Source organism: Callospermophilus lateralis, chromosome 1 (assembly GCF_048772815.1).
Source record: "Callospermophilus lateralis isolate mCalLat2 chromosome 1, mCalLat2.hap1, whole genome shotgun sequence".
In the NCBI taxonomy this organism is placed as follows: Eukaryota; Metazoa; Chordata; class Mammalia; order Rodentia; family Sciuridae; genus Callospermophilus; species Callospermophilus lateralis.
Window position 1 is genome coordinate 220,570,512 of NC_135305.1, and position 18,065 is coordinate 220,588,576.

The 18,065-nt window shown below is 41.7% G+C and overlaps 1 protein-coding gene across 1 annotated transcript; it reads left to right on the forward strand.

Moving 5' to 3' along the window:
* Positions 1-900: 900 nt before the first annotated feature.
* On the forward strand, positions 901-14,995 carry LOC143401505 (vomeronasal type-2 receptor 116-like). Its single transcript, XM_077105921.1, is given in 9 exon segments — positions 901-924; positions 5,387-5,676; positions 6,068-6,297; positions 6,300-6,446; positions 8,242-8,672; positions 9,363-9,590; positions 10,134-10,257; positions 14,104-14,208; positions 14,211-14,995. Coding segments are annotated over 7 exon segments (1,992 nt in total). The 5' UTR covers positions 901-924; positions 5,387-5,676; positions 6,068-6,125.
* Positions 14,996-18,065: the final 3,070 nt, after the last annotated feature.

The following is an 18,065-nucleotide window of genomic DNA, read 5'->3' on the forward strand; positions in this document are numbered from 1 at the left end:
ACTGGTCAGAGCAATTAGACAGACGAAAGAAATTAAAGGCATAAAAATAGGAAAAGAAGAACTTAAATTATCACTGTTTGCGGATGACATGATTCTATACCTAGAAGACCCAAAAGGGTCTACAAAAAAAAAAAAAAAAACTACTAGAACTAATAAATGAATTCAGCAAAGTGGCAGGATATAAAATCAACACGCATAAATCAAAGGCATTTCTGTATATCAGCGACAAAACTTCTGAAACGGAAATGAGGAAAAACACTCCATTCACAATATCCTCAAAAAATTAAATACTTGGGAATCAACCTAACAAAAGAGGTGAAAGATTTATACAATGAAAACTACAGAACCCTAAAAAGAGAAGTAGAAGATCTTAGAAGATGGAAAAATATACCCTGTTCATGGATAGGCAGAACTAACATCATCAAAATGGCGATATTACCAAAAGCTCTCTATAGGTTTAATGCAATGCCAATCAAAATCCCAACAGCATTTCTTGTAGAAATAGATAAAGCAATCATGAAATTCATATGGAAAAATAAAAGACCCAGAATAGCAAAAGCAATTCTAAGCATGAAATGTGAATCAGGCGGTATAGTGATACCAGATTTCAAACTATATTACAGAGCAATAGTAACAAAAACAGCATGGTACTGGTACCAAAACAGGCAGGTGGACCAATGGTACAGAATAGAGGACACAGAGACTAATCCACAAAGCTACAACTATCTTATATTTGATAAAGGAGCTAAAAGCATGCAATGGAGGAAGGATAGCATATTCAACAAATGGTGTTGGGAAAACTGGAAATCCATATGCAACAAAATGAAACTGAATCCCCTCCTCTCGCCATGCACAAAAGTTAACTCAAAGTGGATCAAGGAGCTAGATATCAAATCAGAGACTCTGCGTCTGATAGAAGAAAAAGTTGGCTCCGATCTACATACTGTGGGGTCGGGCTCCAAATTCCTTAATAGGACACCCATAGCACAAGAGTTAATAACAAGAATCAACAAATGGGACTTACTTAAACTGAAAAGTTTTTTCTCAGCAAGAGAAACAATAAGAGAGGTAAATAGGGAGCCTACATCATGGGAATAAATATTTACTCCTCACACTTCAGATAGAGCCCTAATATCCAGAATATACAAAGAACTCAAAAAATTAGACAATAAGATAACAAATAACCCAATCAACAAATGGGCCAAGGACCTGAACAGACACTTCTCAGAGGAGGACATACAATCAATCAACAAGTACATGAAAAAATGCTCACCATCTCTAGCAGTCAGAGAAATGAAATCAAAACCACCCTAAGATACCATCTCACTCCAGTAAGATTGGCAGCCATTAGGAAGTCAAACAACAACAAGTGCTGGCGAGGATGTGGGGAAAAGGGTACTCTTGTACATTGCTAGTGGGACTGCAAACTGGTGCGGTCAATTTGGAAATCAGTATGGAGATTCCTGGGAAAGCTGGTAATGGAACCACCATTTGACCCAGCCATTGCCCTTCTCGGACTATTCCCTGAAGACCTTAAAAGAGCATACTACAGAGATACTGCCACATCAATGTTCATAGCAGCACAATTCACAATTGCTAAACTGTGGAATCAATCCAGATGCCCTTCAATAGATGAATGGATTAAAAAAAATGTGGCATTTATACACCATGGAGTATTACGCAGCACTAAAAATGACAAAATCATGTAATTTGCAGGGAAATGGATGGCACTAGAGCAGATTATGCTTAGTGAAGCTAGCCAATCCCCAAAAAACAAATACCAAATGTCTTCTTTGATATAATGAGAGCAACTAAGATCAGAGCAGGGAGAAAGAGCAGGAAGAAATGGTTAACATTAAACAGAGACATCAGGTGGGAGGGAAAGGGAGAGAAAAGGGAAATTGCATGGAAATGGAGGGAGACCCTCAATGTTATACAAAATTACATATAAGAGGTTGTGAGGGGAATGGGAAAATAAACAAGGAGGGAAATGAATTACAGTAGATGGGGTAGAGAGAGAAGATGGGAGGGGAAGGGAGGGGAGGGAGGATAGTAGAGGATAGGAAAGGTAGCAGAATACAACAGTTACTAATAGGGCATTATGTAAAAATGTGGATGTGTAACCGATGTGATTCTGCAATCTGTATTTGGGGTAAAAATGGGAGTTCATAATCCACTTGAATCTAATGTATGAAATATGATATGTCAAGAGCTTTGTAATGTTTTGACCAACCAATAAAAAAAATACAAAAAAAAATACAGACATGTTTCTTATTTTTTTACTTTCTGTTTTATTTGAGAGTTTCCTGGTAGAGTGATTATCTGTTCGCAAGTTGCAGATATAATTTATCTGTAAATCCATTCAGTCCTGATGTATATTTTATATTTGGACTTTTATTTCCTAAAGCATCTGTGGGAACCATGCAGCACTATTCGTGTCATGCTCTCTAGTTCATATTTCAGTATATTCAGGTTACTATATTTTCCTTTGAAAAGAAAGAAAAAAATCCTTTTTTTCTAAAATCAAAGGAATGGATTTTAAATGACCTGTGTCACTTCACTCATAATCTCTGCCTTTTATACAATGTTGCTAATGTTTTTTCCTACAGCACTTTTCCTCGTTCGACTCCTCACATTCGTGTCTACCTGTGGATCTCTCTGAGGTACCAGATCTGCTGTTTATTTTTCTTTTGGACCCAACCATTCACTTTCATCTGCATTCTTATTCTCAACTATTTCCTGCGTAATTTTCTTCTCTTTCACTTATGTTTAATTCACATTCTTGTGTTCTTTTTTTAACCTTCTGTTCAAGAAATTTAATGCTGAGCCTCTCTCTCTTCAAGCAGACGTTCTCACCCGCCTCAGACCTCCCCTCCTTCTCTGTCTCCGTACCTGGCTATGACTTTCGAATCATTGGTTTTGTTTCCTTTCAAAATAATTTCATGAAGATGATTTTTGGTTTGTACACTGACCTGCTAAAAATATTTTCAGTATTTAATGAGAAGTCTCCTTAGTGTGTGGTTTAACAAACTGAATTTCAAATGTGCCTGCTCACTGTATTTCTGTGCTGACCCAAGATCTCTCTCTCCTGGGGACTTAGAAACCTGCTCAGATGGGGACTTGCTTGGTGGTAAGAGAGAAGCCTGTTCATACTTACAGGATTCCTCTGTGTTAAGGGCATTGCTATAACTGGGATCTGGGATGTCGTCAGAGGCAATGTGTTAAACACTTGGTCCTCTGCTTGGCAGGTTGTGGGAGCTTTAAGCAGTGGGGTCCTACAGGAGATTTGGGTACTGTTGTTGTGGGACCCCAGGCTTTCCTCTTCCTTCCTCTTTCCTGCCCCAGCCATGAGATGGGTGCTCTGCTCCATCAAATGCTCTAGTCATGACGTACTGCGCTGCCTTGGCCATAAGCAGTGGGCCACCAACCATAGACTAAACCCTCCAAAACCATAAATCATCTTCCCTTTTTAGGTTGATTATCTCAAGTATTTTGTACAGTACTGACTGACACAGGCATAAGACGTGAAACATATAAATACACACTGGCTTGTTGGGAGGGCTTAATTTGTAATTTATTATATATTTCTGGTAAAAAAGTAAGAAGATTAACAATATACATAAACCCTGTATTGGCACTTTTCAGTCAAAATCTGAGAGTCTTGGATGTTTGGTCTTACTGTCGTTAGGTATAGTCAAATGAATATTTCTTAATGGTTTACATATAAAAATATATTATTGAGCTTAACATTTTCAATTTATGGGAATTTTGTTTTCCTTAATACTTTGCACCTTAAGATAAATGTGTTTGAGCATTCACATAAATATTTAGTACTTATTTTTAGTTGTGCTATATTGTGAGCAATTGTCTTTATGAAGAGTTACAAAAAGCTTGGTCCTTGTCCTCAATGCCAATTCAATAATGAAGACACTGTTTTAGAAAAAGGAAAAGGAGGGTTGATTGCTTTGCTAGTAAAGGAGAAGCACGGGGGGATTCCTGTCCTAGAGGTCCTGATTGTGCCCATCAGGGAGAACAGAGGGATTTTAAGGAAGGGATTCATTCCAAGTGTCCCCTGAGTCGGGGGAGGATTCATGTGCCAGTTTGGGAGACAGCCATTCCCTGGATCCTGCCATCCCTGAAATCTGAACTGCCTGGTCCCCGTGATGGTGTGTGCTCTGCCTAAATGGGAAAAAGGTAATCCTGTTTTCCTTCCCCAGGTTAGGGAGGAGGAGAGGGAGAAAAGGAAAGGAAAGCATGTCCATTTTATAACAAGTCTCAATGGCAGCTCAAATAAAAGAGTCTAAATTACACAGCAGATGAGATAATGCATCTACATCAGAGAGAGTGGTCTGGTGTGCAGAAAGAAAGAAGGAATGCAAAACACATGTCACGAAAATACAATGTAAAATACAAATAATGTGGAAAAGTGATGACATTTAAAATCCCAAATGGAAATAATTCTTCAGTTAAATACAGGTTGACAAATAGGAGGAGAAATCACAATTTTTGGTCAATTATTTGTAAAAAAGAAATGTGAAATAAAAAACATATGGAACCTTCCAAAGTCAAGATATGGCAGAAAGTACAAAGAGACACCAGGCAAATTCCAAACACAAAACATCAGTGGTGGAGAGAGGGCTAAAATAATATCACATAATTGAATAATTGAATAATTTATTCAATAAATGGAATAAAGACAAAATTCAGCATTATAAATAAAATGGCCCATTTATAATGGGACAAGCCTCAAACCAGCACAAAGAAATTGTCATTGTTCTCTGACATAATAAACTGTTTTACTATAGTCCAAAATAGAAAAGTAGAAGAGGAGGAAGGAAGACAAGATAGAGGGGTGAGGAGGAAGAGTGGGAGGAGCAGAAGTCCTGTGATCTGATTGGTGAGGACTTCAAACAACTGATAAGGTCAACTGTTCCCATAATTATACTTGTGTAGGCCTTCACCCTTATTGGCTTCACTGCTGTAGAACAGCATACCAAATACTGGGGGACTTCAACAACAATCATCCTTTGTCAAAGATGAGGATTCCAAGATCAAGGAATGACCTGATTGGTTGTCAGGTCAAGGTCTGCTTCCTGATTCATGAATGGACAAGGATCTTCTCAGTGTGCCCCCATATAGCAAGCCCTCTGGACTTTCCAGGGACACTGATAAGAGACATCCTCCTCATGACCCTATTTCATCCTAACTACCCACCAAGATCTCATGCTCTCACAGCATCACATTGGGTGGAGGATTTCAACACATGAACTGGGTGAGGGGGCAAAGACAAGCATTCAGTATATACAAACCACTGTATTAGATTTGAAGAAAATCATTGTTAGAGTCTTATCCCTAAAGACCTCTATGCCCTCTATGCAGGTTGCAGTCCAGGAACTACCAGTATGTCCTGTCGTTGGTCTTTGCCATTGAAGAGATCAACAGGAGCCCATATCTCTTACCCAACGTATCTTTGGGATATGAGTTCCATAGTGTCCTGCACACTGATCGTTGGACAATGGAGAGTTCTTTAATTTGGCTTACCGGAAGGGTCAAGTACATCCCTAATTACACCTGTAGAAAGGAGAGCAAGTCCGTAGCAGTAATTACAGGACAGGCATGGACATCTTCAGCCCAAATTTGAACACTGCTGCAGCTCTACAGATTTCCACAGGTGAGGGTGGGAGGGATGGGGAGAGAGGAAACCATTATCTATTGGTGCCATTGCCAGGGGAATAAAGAGAGTGACAGGAGAAGACTGAGTTATGCCTGTTATCAAAGTGTGTTGTCTCCAAGGCATACTCCAGCACTGGAGGGAAATCACATATACTTGGTTTGAAATATACAGGGAGAAGTGGGGGAAACATATAAAAGGGCTTCCCTGAACACAGGGATGAGTCAGTTCTTTTATAGGATAGTGTGAGGAAGTAGGAGTTGATGAGAACACTGGGACAAGAAAATCTTCACTTATACGACTTAAAAAGGTTGTACCACACCTGTCAGTTCTGAGAGGGTGCCTGGTGCCAATCCTCTTCCTCACATGGCTTCCATGTCCTTCCCTTTCAGCTCACCTTGGGCCTTTTGAACCCATCTTGAGTGACAATGGCCTGTTTCCTTTTCTCTATCAGATGGCCCCCAAGGACTCAACTCTGGCCCTTGGTGTGGTGTCCTTGATGGTTCATTTCAGCTGGAACTGGGTGGGGCTGATCATCTCAGAGGATGAGAAAGGCATTCGATTTCTCTCAGATGTGAGAGGAGAGATGGAGAGGAACGGAGTCTGCATGGCCTTTGTGAATATGATCCCAGTCACCATGCTGTTGTATTCACAAGAGCTCACAAACAATACAACCGGATCATGAAATCCTCAGCACGTGTGGTTATCATTTTTGGTGACACAGAGTCTCTTCTGGCTGTGAGTTTTATTTTATTTTTATTTTTTTTTATTGTTGGTTGTTCAAAACATTACATAGTTCTTGATATATCATATTTCACACTTTGATTCAAGTGGGATATGAACTCCTATTTTTACCCCGTATACAGATTGCAGAATCACATCAGTTGCACATCCATTGATTTACATATTGCCATACTAGTGTCTGTTGTATTCTGCTGCCTTTCCTATCCTCTACTATCCCCCCTCCCCCCCTCCCCTCCCCTCTTCTCTCTCTACCCCCTCTACTGTAATTCTTTTCTCCCCCTTATATTTTTCCCCCTTTCCCCTCACTTCCTCTTGTATGTAATTTTGTATATCCCTGAGGGTCTCTTTCCATTTCCATGCAATTTCCTTTCTCTCTCCCTTTCCCTCCCACCTCTCGTCCCTGTTTAATGTTAATCTTCTTCTCATGCTCTTCGTCCCTACTCTGTTCTTAATTACTCTCCTTATATCAAAGAAGACATTTGGCATTTGTTTTTAAGGGATTGGCTAGCTTCACTTAGCATAATCTGCTCTAATGCCATCCATTTCCCTGCAAATTCTATGATTTTGTCATTTTTTAATGCAGAGTACTCCATTGTGTATAAATGCCACATTTTTTTTATCCATTCATGTATTGAAGGGCATCTAGGTTGGTTCCACAGTCTTGCTATTGTGAATTGTGCTGCTATGAACATGGATGTAGCAGTGTCCCTATAGTGTGCTTTTTTTAGGTCTTTAGGGAATACACCAAGTAGGGGAATAGCTGGGTCAAATGGTGGTTCCATTCCCAGCTTTCCAAGAAATCTCCATACTGCTTTCCAAATTGGCCGCACCAATTTGCAGTCCCACCAGCAATGTACAAGTGAACCCTTTTCCCCACATCCTCGCCGGCACTTGTTGTTGTTTGACTTCCTAATGGCTGCAAATCTTACTGAAGTGAGATGGTGTCTTAGGTTGGTTTTGATTTGCATTTCTCTGACTGCTAGAGATGGTGAGCATTTTTTCATGTACTTGTTGATTGATTGTATGTCCTCCTCTGAGAAATGTCTGTTCAGGTCCTTGGCCCATTTGTTGATTGGGTTATTTGTTATCTTATTGTCTAATTGTTTTAGTTCTTTGTATATTCTGGATATTAGGGCTCTGTCTGAAGAGTGAGGAGTAAGATTTGTTCCCAGGACGTAGGCTCCCTATTTACCTCTCTTATTGTTTCTTTTGCTGAGAAAAAACTTTTTAGTTTGAGTAAGTCCCATTTGTTGATTCTAGTTATTAACTCTTGTGCTATGGGTGTCCTATTGAGGAATTTGGAGCCCGACCCCACAGTATGTAGATCATAGCCAACTTTTTCTTCTATCAGACACAGAGTCTCTGATTTGATATCCAGTTCCTTGATCCACTTTGAGTTAACTTTTGTGCATGGTGAGAGAAAGGGATTCAATTTCATTTTGTTGCATATGGATTTCCAGTTTTCCCAACACCATTTGTTGAATATGCTATCCTTCCTCCATTGCATGCTTTTAGACCCTTTATCAAATATAAGATAGTTGTAATTTTGTGGATTGGTTTCTGTGTCCTCTATTCTGTACCATTGGTCCACTCGCCTGTTTTGGTACCAGTACCATGCTGTTTTTGTTACTATTGCTCTGTAGTATAGTTTGAAGTCTGGTATAGCTATACCACCTGATTCACACTTCCTGCTTAGCATTGTTTTTGCTATTCTGGGTCTTTTATTTTTCCATATGAATTTCATGATTGCTTTCTCTATTTCTACAAGAAATGCCGTTGGGATTTTGATTGGCTGGCTGTGAGTTTTAATAGATGGGACAATGTAGTCACACAGAGAGTTTGGGTCACCACCTCACAATGGGATGTTACCAATAGTAAGAAACATTTCATCCTGGACCCATTCCATGGAGCACTCATTTTTTCTCACCACCATGGGGAGATTTCTGGATTGAAACATTTTATCCAGACAGCGAATCCTGCCAAGTACCCAGAGGACACATTCCTTGCTAGGTTGTGGTGGATGCATTTTAACTGCTCAGTCTCAGAGTCTGAATGTAAAACATTGGAGAGCTGTTCTTCCAAAGGCTCCTTGGCATGGTTACCACGGCACCATTTTGACATGGCCGTGAGTGACGGGAGCTACAACATATACAATGCTGTCTATGCCGTGGCCCACACCCTTCACGAGATGCTCCTTCAACAAGTAGATGGGCAACCAATGAAGAATGGGAAAGAACCAGTGTTCTCCCCCTGGCAGGTAATGTCTCCAATTGGGTGGTGTGAACTTCACCAAGGCGTCATCCTTGAAGGGCTCCACAGGGCTCCAACCAAGAAGTCAGGATCCTTTCCCCAAACACAAGCACTTCTGTACTCTTGTCACTGCCAGCAGGTAAATCTGGGCCTGGATGGCAAGCAAGAACCAGATGCCGCTGGCCAGGGGAAAGGAGCTAGGAATGAAGATCCGTGTTCAGTTAGAGAGCGCCTCAATGTCCTGCCCGCCCACTGCTCTCAACAGGAGAAGCCCCCTTCCAGGATGCCCTTCATTGACAAGCAGAGAACTAGCTCCCTAACTGCCTGGAGGACGCTGGGCACAATGGACAGTTTGCAGAAGGGATCTCATGCAATTCTGCACCACTTCAGGCTCTGGTGGCCTGACCTGGCTGACAGGTGCTCTGAGGCCCAGGAGAGGAAACGGGTGTGGAATAGCATGCCCACTGACCATGCAGGTGTGCCTGGGTTTGGGCATCTCCTCCTGAGCCTGACCGATACTGTAGAAACACTCTAACCATACCAGTCAGAATTCATACCATGTCCATGTTGTACTCCATCATGTGCCTGTAATTAAGTTGAATTTTTAGGAAGGGATTTAAGAAAATGTGCAGCATTCTGTAATCCAGGTTTCTTCTTAACTCTGGATCCCTCTCCTAACTTGGTGCTTCTCTTTCAGCTGCACCCCTTTCTGAAGAACATCAAATTTAACAATCCTGCAGGGGACCCAGTGAGTATGAATCAGAAAGGACAATTGGACAGAGAGTATGACATTCTTAACTTTTGGAATCTTCTGGAAGGCCTTGGACATAAGGTGAAAGTTGGAACATTTTCCTCTTATTTACCACAGGGACAACAACTGTCTCTATCTGAGGACAAGATAGAGTGGGCCACAGGAGATACACAGGTGGGTTGATCCTGATCATGATTCTTTGCACTACACTTAGAGAACCAAAAGTATATGATGGGTCATGTGGCTCTCCAGAGGTGAGTAAATGGCCACATCTGGATGGTTTTCCATCATATTTCACCTTCCAAGATTTCCTTAGTGACTTTTTGATGGGTGGGAAACAAACATGTACATTTGACCATGGGTTTCTAAATGTCCATATGTATCACATTTGCCATGTAGTTAGTCTTTTTTATCAATTAATTTTGGGTAGGTATATGCAAAGTATATTTATTTATATATTTATTTTTTAGAGAGAGAGAGAGAATTTTTTAATATTTATTTTTTAGTTTTGATGGACACAACATCTCTATTTTATTTTTATGTGGTGCTGAGGATCGAACTCAGGGCCCCGCCCATGCCAGGGAAGCACGTTGCCACTTAAGCCACATCCCCAGCCCACAAAGTATATTTATTAGTGGTCCAATACTCTAAAGCATTACAGTTATTATGGGACTGGGTCAAAGTCCTCTCTTGCCAACATGTATTTGAATTTCCTAGACTCCCAACTCAGCCTGCAGTGTGAGCTGTAGACCTGGATTCAGGAAGTCCCCTCAGGAGGGAAAGCCTGCCTGTTGTTTTGACTGCACTCCCTGCCCAGAGGACGAGATTTCCAACCAGACAGGTGAGTGCATGCCTTAGGAGAAATTCCTGAGATCTGCTGTATCCCCCAAACCACGCAAGGAACTTCCAATTCATATGGAAGAGAAATGTAGGGACAAAATTCTTCCTTGCTTAAGTTAAAAACTCAGGTGTGATAATCAATAGTACCACCCCATGAAATAATAAACCTCCTGTCCCTTGAACCACATGCTCTGACTCCGCATTCTAAACCCACCTCACACAGTGTAGTCCCAGGAAATGTCTTTTGACACCGAACAGTAGCCTAAGTTTCATTTCCACCTGTGAATTTAACACATAGTGCTATATGTCTCCACTTTCAGCTTCTTTGAAGGTACATTTGGATCACATTGAAGATGAGGGTCTTGCATAGCCTTACTTTCTCAGTACACAGCACTGTTCTTGATGCAGGGCAGGTGCTTAGAAAGGTTGTGTTTCAGTTGAGGAGTAAATAGTGCTGCCATGTAGAATGGCTATGGTACAGCGTACTCCCAGTAAGTAGGCTGTACTTCCTGCTCTCCCCTAGCTCACCTGAGTGAGAAACAGCACATAGAGAGGTGAACTCAAGATATCCGTTACACTGCACTAGAAGCAATCACAAAAATTCTAGTGTGTCATGGGTGATTTCATCTACATGCTTGAAGGTTGGCATGGACTTCTTGAAAGTGGTGTAGTGTCTACTAATGATGATCACTGAGTGTGCACTAAGAATTGGTGGAGTATTAGAAATGGCTAATTACAGGGAGTCACCACTTCATCTGATAGCCAGAGAACTTAACAAACATACACAGTGCAACCTCACATAAAAAGGTGGTTGTGAGTGTTGGGAGAGGATGTGAAAAAGGAACACAAGTCTACTTTGAGCTGCTCAGATTTGACATTAAATGGTGATACAGGAAAACGTAGTCTGGAGTGGGGATTTTCTACTTTTTGTGACTGATATGTAGCCTAATCTGTAACACATTTCACATTATTTCAGTTGATTTAAAGTATACTTATTCTGACAACATCGTCCAGTAAATGAGCAGTTTGAGTGAAGGTTCTCTATTGCACAATCAGTATATGGTAAGCTATTTGCTGGCTCGTGTGCACAGCTCCCACCAGCTTCAATTCCTATGGGCTTGGGAATTTAAACATACTCTTCTAAACAGACCAGGGGTTATAAAATACCAACTATGTGAGAAAGACTAATTCTCTTTCAAGAAAAATTTCAAACACCAGACAGAAAGTGGGTCCTCTATAAAGGTCTACCAAGAATTGTTAGCATCGTGAAGATTTAAGTCAACCTGAAAAGTTGCAGTGTCAACAATGATTGTCAAAGATGTCAAGAAATAATCTGAACAACCCCATATTTATGTCTTAGAAGTGTTTTAAAATGTTTTACATGAACTATTGTCTAAAAACTCTTACACATTTTTATTGTGGCTAACAACTTCACTGGTGAACGCTATCAAACATTCAAGACACAGCAGCCACTTAGTCAGAACCTCAGGGAAGTGAAAATCACAATGGCAACGGGCTGCCACCTCACCCCAGTTAGAGTAGGATTATCCAAAATGAATAACAGCAAACTCTGGCTAGGATGCCGGGAAAGTGACCACTTATCCATTGTCGGCAGGAAGTACGTGAGAACAGCCAGCGTGGAAAACAGAATGGAGTTTTCTCAAAAACCTAAGAAAGAACTACATATGATCCAGCAGCCCCAGGACTGAGCACATGCACAAGGAAATAAAATTAGCTTGCTTAAAAGATATTTTTACTCCCATGTTTTGCACTTTTCATGATAGCCATAATATGGAGTCAGACACACATCAACGTGTGAATGGATAATGAAAATGTGGTACACGTGCACAGTGGAATATTGCTCAGACAAAAAGAAGAAGGAAATCCTGCCTTAGAAGGAAATAGATGGAGAAGGAGGACTTCATGTTACATTAAATAAGCCAGACCCAGAAAAATAAGCATCTCATTTCTCATTTCCTCTCTCATATGTGGAAACCAAAAAAAAAAAAAAAACAAGAAACAAACTTGACCTGAAAATGAAACAGTGACTATTTGAAACTGGGATGGTTACCTGGAGTGAGAGGGGAGAGGATGGAAGAAGGGTGGATGGATCCAGTTCCTGCAGACTGCATGCATATGAGGGAATATCACAGGGAATCTCATTAAAATACACAATTAATATGCACAGATAAAAGCAAGATATACAAAGGAGTAGGGAAATTGAATTTCTTTATGCTAATAGGTTAACTTTTGTTGTCAATACTGAAAAGCTCATTAGAAGAAAGGAAACATACAAGCCACTCTCCTTGAACGAAATTCACATATGATTAAAAACGAAAAGAAAAGAAAAGCAATCCCACCATATTTTAGAAAAGGACTATATCATGACCAAAACTGGTTTATACAATGGAAGTAAACAGAGTCCCAGAAAAAGAAACAAATTATAACCAAACACCTGCAAACGGTTAATAAAATGCAGTTCCCATTCCTTTTATACTAAATCCAGAGAAACAACTCTTAGCACAGGAGTAAGAAAGATGGGTTTAAATCCTACCAAGAGTGTCCCAGAACAGCACAGCAGGCACAGTGCACCCGAGGTCAGGTTGAGGACAAGAACAGGACGAGGACGCACACCGCTACACCTGCTGGACCCCACACCAAGTCCTACCCACAGCTGGTCCCAGAGGACTGAGGCAGAAGGAAGACCATATTGGAAAGGAAGTGACTCACGGTGTTCATTCAGATGATATTGTTTCATGAACAAAAAAATCCAAATGAATTAAGGAGTTAGTCATTTATTTTGGTGGGAATGGACTTTCTATTTCCTGGGTGCAAACTGCTTGTTTCTATTACTCATCTCGTTGTTCTCAAAAAAGAAAATTTAAAAGATAACACAACATTTAAGCTTGTGAAATATACAGAAATAAGTTTAATGGAAATCTTGAAAGAACTGAGAAGAATGAAAGAAGACTGAAGAAGTGGACAAATAAGGCCTGTCCCTGGCTGGAAAGACACAGCACCTGGAAGGTGGCGGGGCTGGCTGTCTCAGCCGGTCTGCGGGCGCCATGCCGTCCACTCCACACCTGCATGTTCTGGGTGGACACTGCAGCTTTGGGCTGGGAGGACTCACTCCCCGTGAAATCGAGTACTGTCATCTCTAGATGCTTGTGACTTAGCCATTCATTTCCTTCTGATGGTCTAACAAACTTATCCAGACCATATTTGGGGAGAGAGGCAGGTGTTTTATGTCCTCCCAAATCCATATGTTGGAACTTAGCCCTAAGGTGATGGGATGAGGATGTGGAGCTTTGGGTGGTGTAGGATCAGGCGGTTTCCACCTTCCTTAATAAGATTAGTGCTACCATAACCAAGGCCTGGGGAGTTTGCACTCACAGTCAGGTGGGGACACAGCAATAGCCACCTTCCTTGCAACAGAGAGAGCCTGTGTCAGACCATGGACAAGAAGCTCTGCAGCCTGAACTTCCTGGGTTCCAGAAGTGGTAATGGTAAATGTGTGCTTTCATGAACTCTGAGCTCAAAGTTAGTTCATTATTGTATCTTGAACACACTAAGAAGTAGGTATGGCTTTTTGTTAGATAAGGAAGATGGTCTCATGAACATGCAATGCAAGGTATTGGATGAAAGAAACAATAGCTATGTTTTCCAAACCGTAAAGAAGATGGGGAGTGTTGACTGGGAATCGTTCCTCACACAGCTCTTTCATTCACTATCCAAAGCAACAAGGAAGGACACTTTGGCTAAGATTGTTCAGTCCTCTACTTTGAGAGGGCCTAAGAGTAAGAGAATTACTGACCCAGGACTGATGACACTCTGCATTTCTCACCAGACATGGACCAGTGTGTGAAGTGTCCAGCTCGTCAGTATGCCAACACGGAGCGAACCACCTGTCTCCAAAAGGCTGTGACCTTCCTGGCTTATGAAGACCCCCGGGGTAGGCTCTGGCCTGCACGGCTCTCTGCTTCTCTGCACTCACATCTGCTGTCCTTGGGGTCTTTGTGAAGCACAGAGACACCCCCATAGTCAAGGCCAACAACAGGGCTCTCAGCTACATCCTGCTCATCTCCCTCACCTTCTGTTTTCTCTGCTCTTTGCTCTTCATTGGCCGTCCCAGCACAGCCACCTGCATCCTGCAGGAGACCACATTTGGACTGGTGTTCACTGTGGCCGTATCCACGGTCCTGGCCAAAACTGTCACTGTGATTCTGGCTTTCACGGTCGCTGCCCCAGGGAGAAGGATGAGGCGGTGGCTGGTGTCAGGGGCACCTAACTTCATCATTCCCAGCTGCTCCCTCATCCAGCTGACTCTCTGTGGAGTCTGGCTGGGGACCTCTCCTCCCTTTGTGGACACAGACACACACTCTGAACATGGCCACATCATCATCACGTGCAACAAGGGCTCAGTCACTGCCTTCTACTGTGCCCTGGGATACCTGGGCTCTCTGGCCCTGGGGACCTTCACGATGGCCTTCCTGGCCAGGATCCTGCCTGACACCTTCAATGAAGCCAAGTTCCTGACCTTCAGCATGCTGGTGTTCTGCAGTGTCTGGCTCACCTTCCTCCCTGTGTACCACAGCACCAAGGGCAAGGTCATGGTGGCCGTGGAGGTCTTCTCCATCCTGGCCTCCAGCGCAGGGCTCCTGGGCTGCATCTTTGCCCCCAAGTGCTACATAATTCTCAAGAGACCTGATGAGAACTGTTTGAAAAATGTCAGGGATTAATAAAGCCAGGGGGACTAAGCATTCAGAAGATTGCTTCATATGTATGTATTATCATTGACAGTTCTGAGCAAGGATGGAAAAATACCACCCTGATTTTGCTTTCTGATACTATGAAGTAACAAGGATCCCTTAACCTCTTTACCAACAAGATCCACCTCCCTTTTGAAAGGACTACTATTTAAAACCAACCATAACCAGCCACCTGAGCTCACAGATGTGAATGCTATCCGAGTGCAAAGGTTATGCCTGAATGCATGAGTGTTTACATAGAATTATTTCTGCCTTGTGCATGCTAAGTGTCTGACACTATAATGTTCATAGTTAGATAAAATGTCTGATTTTAAATGCTGATTGTTTTCTTCTCATATCCTTGGTGTTTTATATACATTAATGTTATCTTGGTGTTATTCTGTATGCATGATCAGTCTTGCTAAGTTAGTTTATATGTGTATAACACACAGTCCAAAAAATTTTTAACAAAGGATCATTGTTAAACAATTTTGAAATGCTGTCCTTGCCACACACTAAGTTCAAATACAAGTGGGCATGGTTCTGAGAACTTGTGTTTTTCCATTGAGTTACTGATTCATGTTATTAATTTGGCTTTAAAATTTTTTTGTGACAATACTAGACTGGCACTAGTATTTTCAGGGAACAGGTTTTTATCTACTGAGATGAAAATTGTATAACAAAAATTAACTCCTTTAAAATCTACAAATCAATAACATCTGGCACATTCACAAAGTGATTCAACCACCCTTTCTAGTCACTATCCAAAGCATTTATTAACATAAAGCCAAGTTCCTTGTGCATTGAGCACTGATTTCCAAGACTTCCTTTTCCCTGCTTGTGCAACTGCCAATCAGCTTTCTGTTTCTGTTAACTATTCTGGATATTTGGCATAAATAAATTCATATATGTTAACTATTCTGGATATTTGGCATAAATAAATTCATATACCAGTGCAACTTATAGTTTGTGACTTCTTTCCTTTAGCATAATTGTCCCAAATTCATGCATATTGTAGAAGATATTCTTCATTCCTCCTCCTCCCCCTCCTCCTCCTCACTGGGGAATTGCACCCAGGGCCTGGGGCGTGGTAGGCAAATGACTTATCACTGAGCTACATTTTGATCCCCTCCCTTGGTCTTTTCATGTCCTAAAATTTTAATTGATTAGGATTTCAGCTTCTAAAAGACTCTACAATGGGGGTCCTGCCCAAGTAATAAAATGTATTGGAAAGGAAGAAATAAAACTGGTTGTTTCTCACTGAAAGAATTAACCCAGGCCACAGCTTATAGAGATTTAATTTAGTGAGGTATATAGGCTTTGGATATTATATGAGAAAAGGAAAATGTTCCCATGCATATGCTGGGACTGGAAAGGATAGCTTTGGTCACATAATCCTACTAAAGCTGGGCAGTATCCACTGGAGGTCATTCCTTCTGTGGCATTCTTTTATGTTCTGTCTCCAGCAAGAAAGTCGGACAGTTTGACCCAACATGCCTGCTTCTCTACTGTAGAGACCTGAGAATGACAGAAAAATAAATGACCTAGACTAAGGGCGCCATACCTTTCTTATCAGATGTGGGGTGACCCATGCATATCGTCAAGGCACTAATACTGAGAGAGAGCACTGCTGCCCAGGGAACCTGAGCTCTCTGACTTAAGAAGGCCACTTTAGGACACCTCTGGCCCATGTGGCTCTCTGCACTCAGCCTCTAAACTTCAGGAATGGCTCCAGTGAGGCATGGAGACACTTCCATTGTCAAGGCTGAAAAGCAGGCTCTCGGGGCACCTTGCTTCTCTTCTCCTCTTCTGTGTTTGCTGTTTCTTACTCTTAATGGGCCACCCCAACACAGCCACCTGCAACCACCATCATACTGCATTAGAAGCTAATGTTCACTATGGCTGTTTCCACTGTTTTGGACAAAATGGTTCTGGCCTTCAAGGTCACTGCTTCAGGGAAAAGGATGGATGAGTTTCTGTTCTCAGAAGTACCTACCTCTGTGTCTAACATTTGATCCCTGGGCTGTCTCTGTGCAGCCTGGCTGAGAACATATCCCCTTCTATGGACACAGACACACACTCAGAACATAGCCACATCATCATCACGTGCAACAAGGGCTCAGTCACTGCCTTCTACTGTGCCCTGGGATACCTGGGCTCCCTGGCCCTGGGGACCTTCATGATGGCCTTCCTGGTCAGGAACCTGCCTGACACCTTCAATGAAGCCAAGTTCCTGACCTTCAGCATGCTGGTGTTCTGCAGTGTCTGGCTCACCTTCCTCCCTGTGTACCACAGCACCAAGGGCAAGGTCATGGTGGCCGTGGAGGTCTTCTCCATCCTGGCCTCCAGCGCAGGGCTCCTGGGCTGCATCTTTGCTCTCCATTTGTACATTATGCTCATAAGACCTGAGTGGATCGATCGTCTGAAAGATTTAAAGAATAATGAGATTTCCAGGGAAACAGACATTCTGAGAGTTTATCTCATAAGTCTCTTTCACATTTATAGGATATTGAATCAAAAAGAAACCCAGTTTTGGATTACTGATTTTAAAGGAACAGTAACTAATTAAAATAAAATAAATTGGCCCAGCTCCTTTTTAAAAAGAGTCATTTTGTGAAAGTACCCTCACTGGCCATCAGGCTGCAAGCCACAATGATATCCTACAATTAAGGCTGTCCTTGAAATCATAGTACTAAACTGATAGTTGTATTTTATTCATTAATTGGCTGACACTATACATATCTATATTTTGATAAAATATCTCAATATGCTTGTGTTCATTTTCTGTTTTCCTCTCTTTAGAACTGGTTATTTTATTGTTTGCAAAACTTTTACCTGAATAAAACTCAATTAGAATAAGCCATAGCTAAGCAAAGAAAGGGGTTGAAAGTAGGAAAGTGTTAGAAATAATGAACATAATCAGTTTTTGAAGAAGGCAAGAAAGGGTGTACTCTAGAATTGATAAAACTTGACCGTGGCCCAGAGATCCAGAGGAGAGGCCTGCCTGCCACACTGCAGCTGGAGATAGGGAGGAGGATATTGAATCAAAAAGATTCACCAC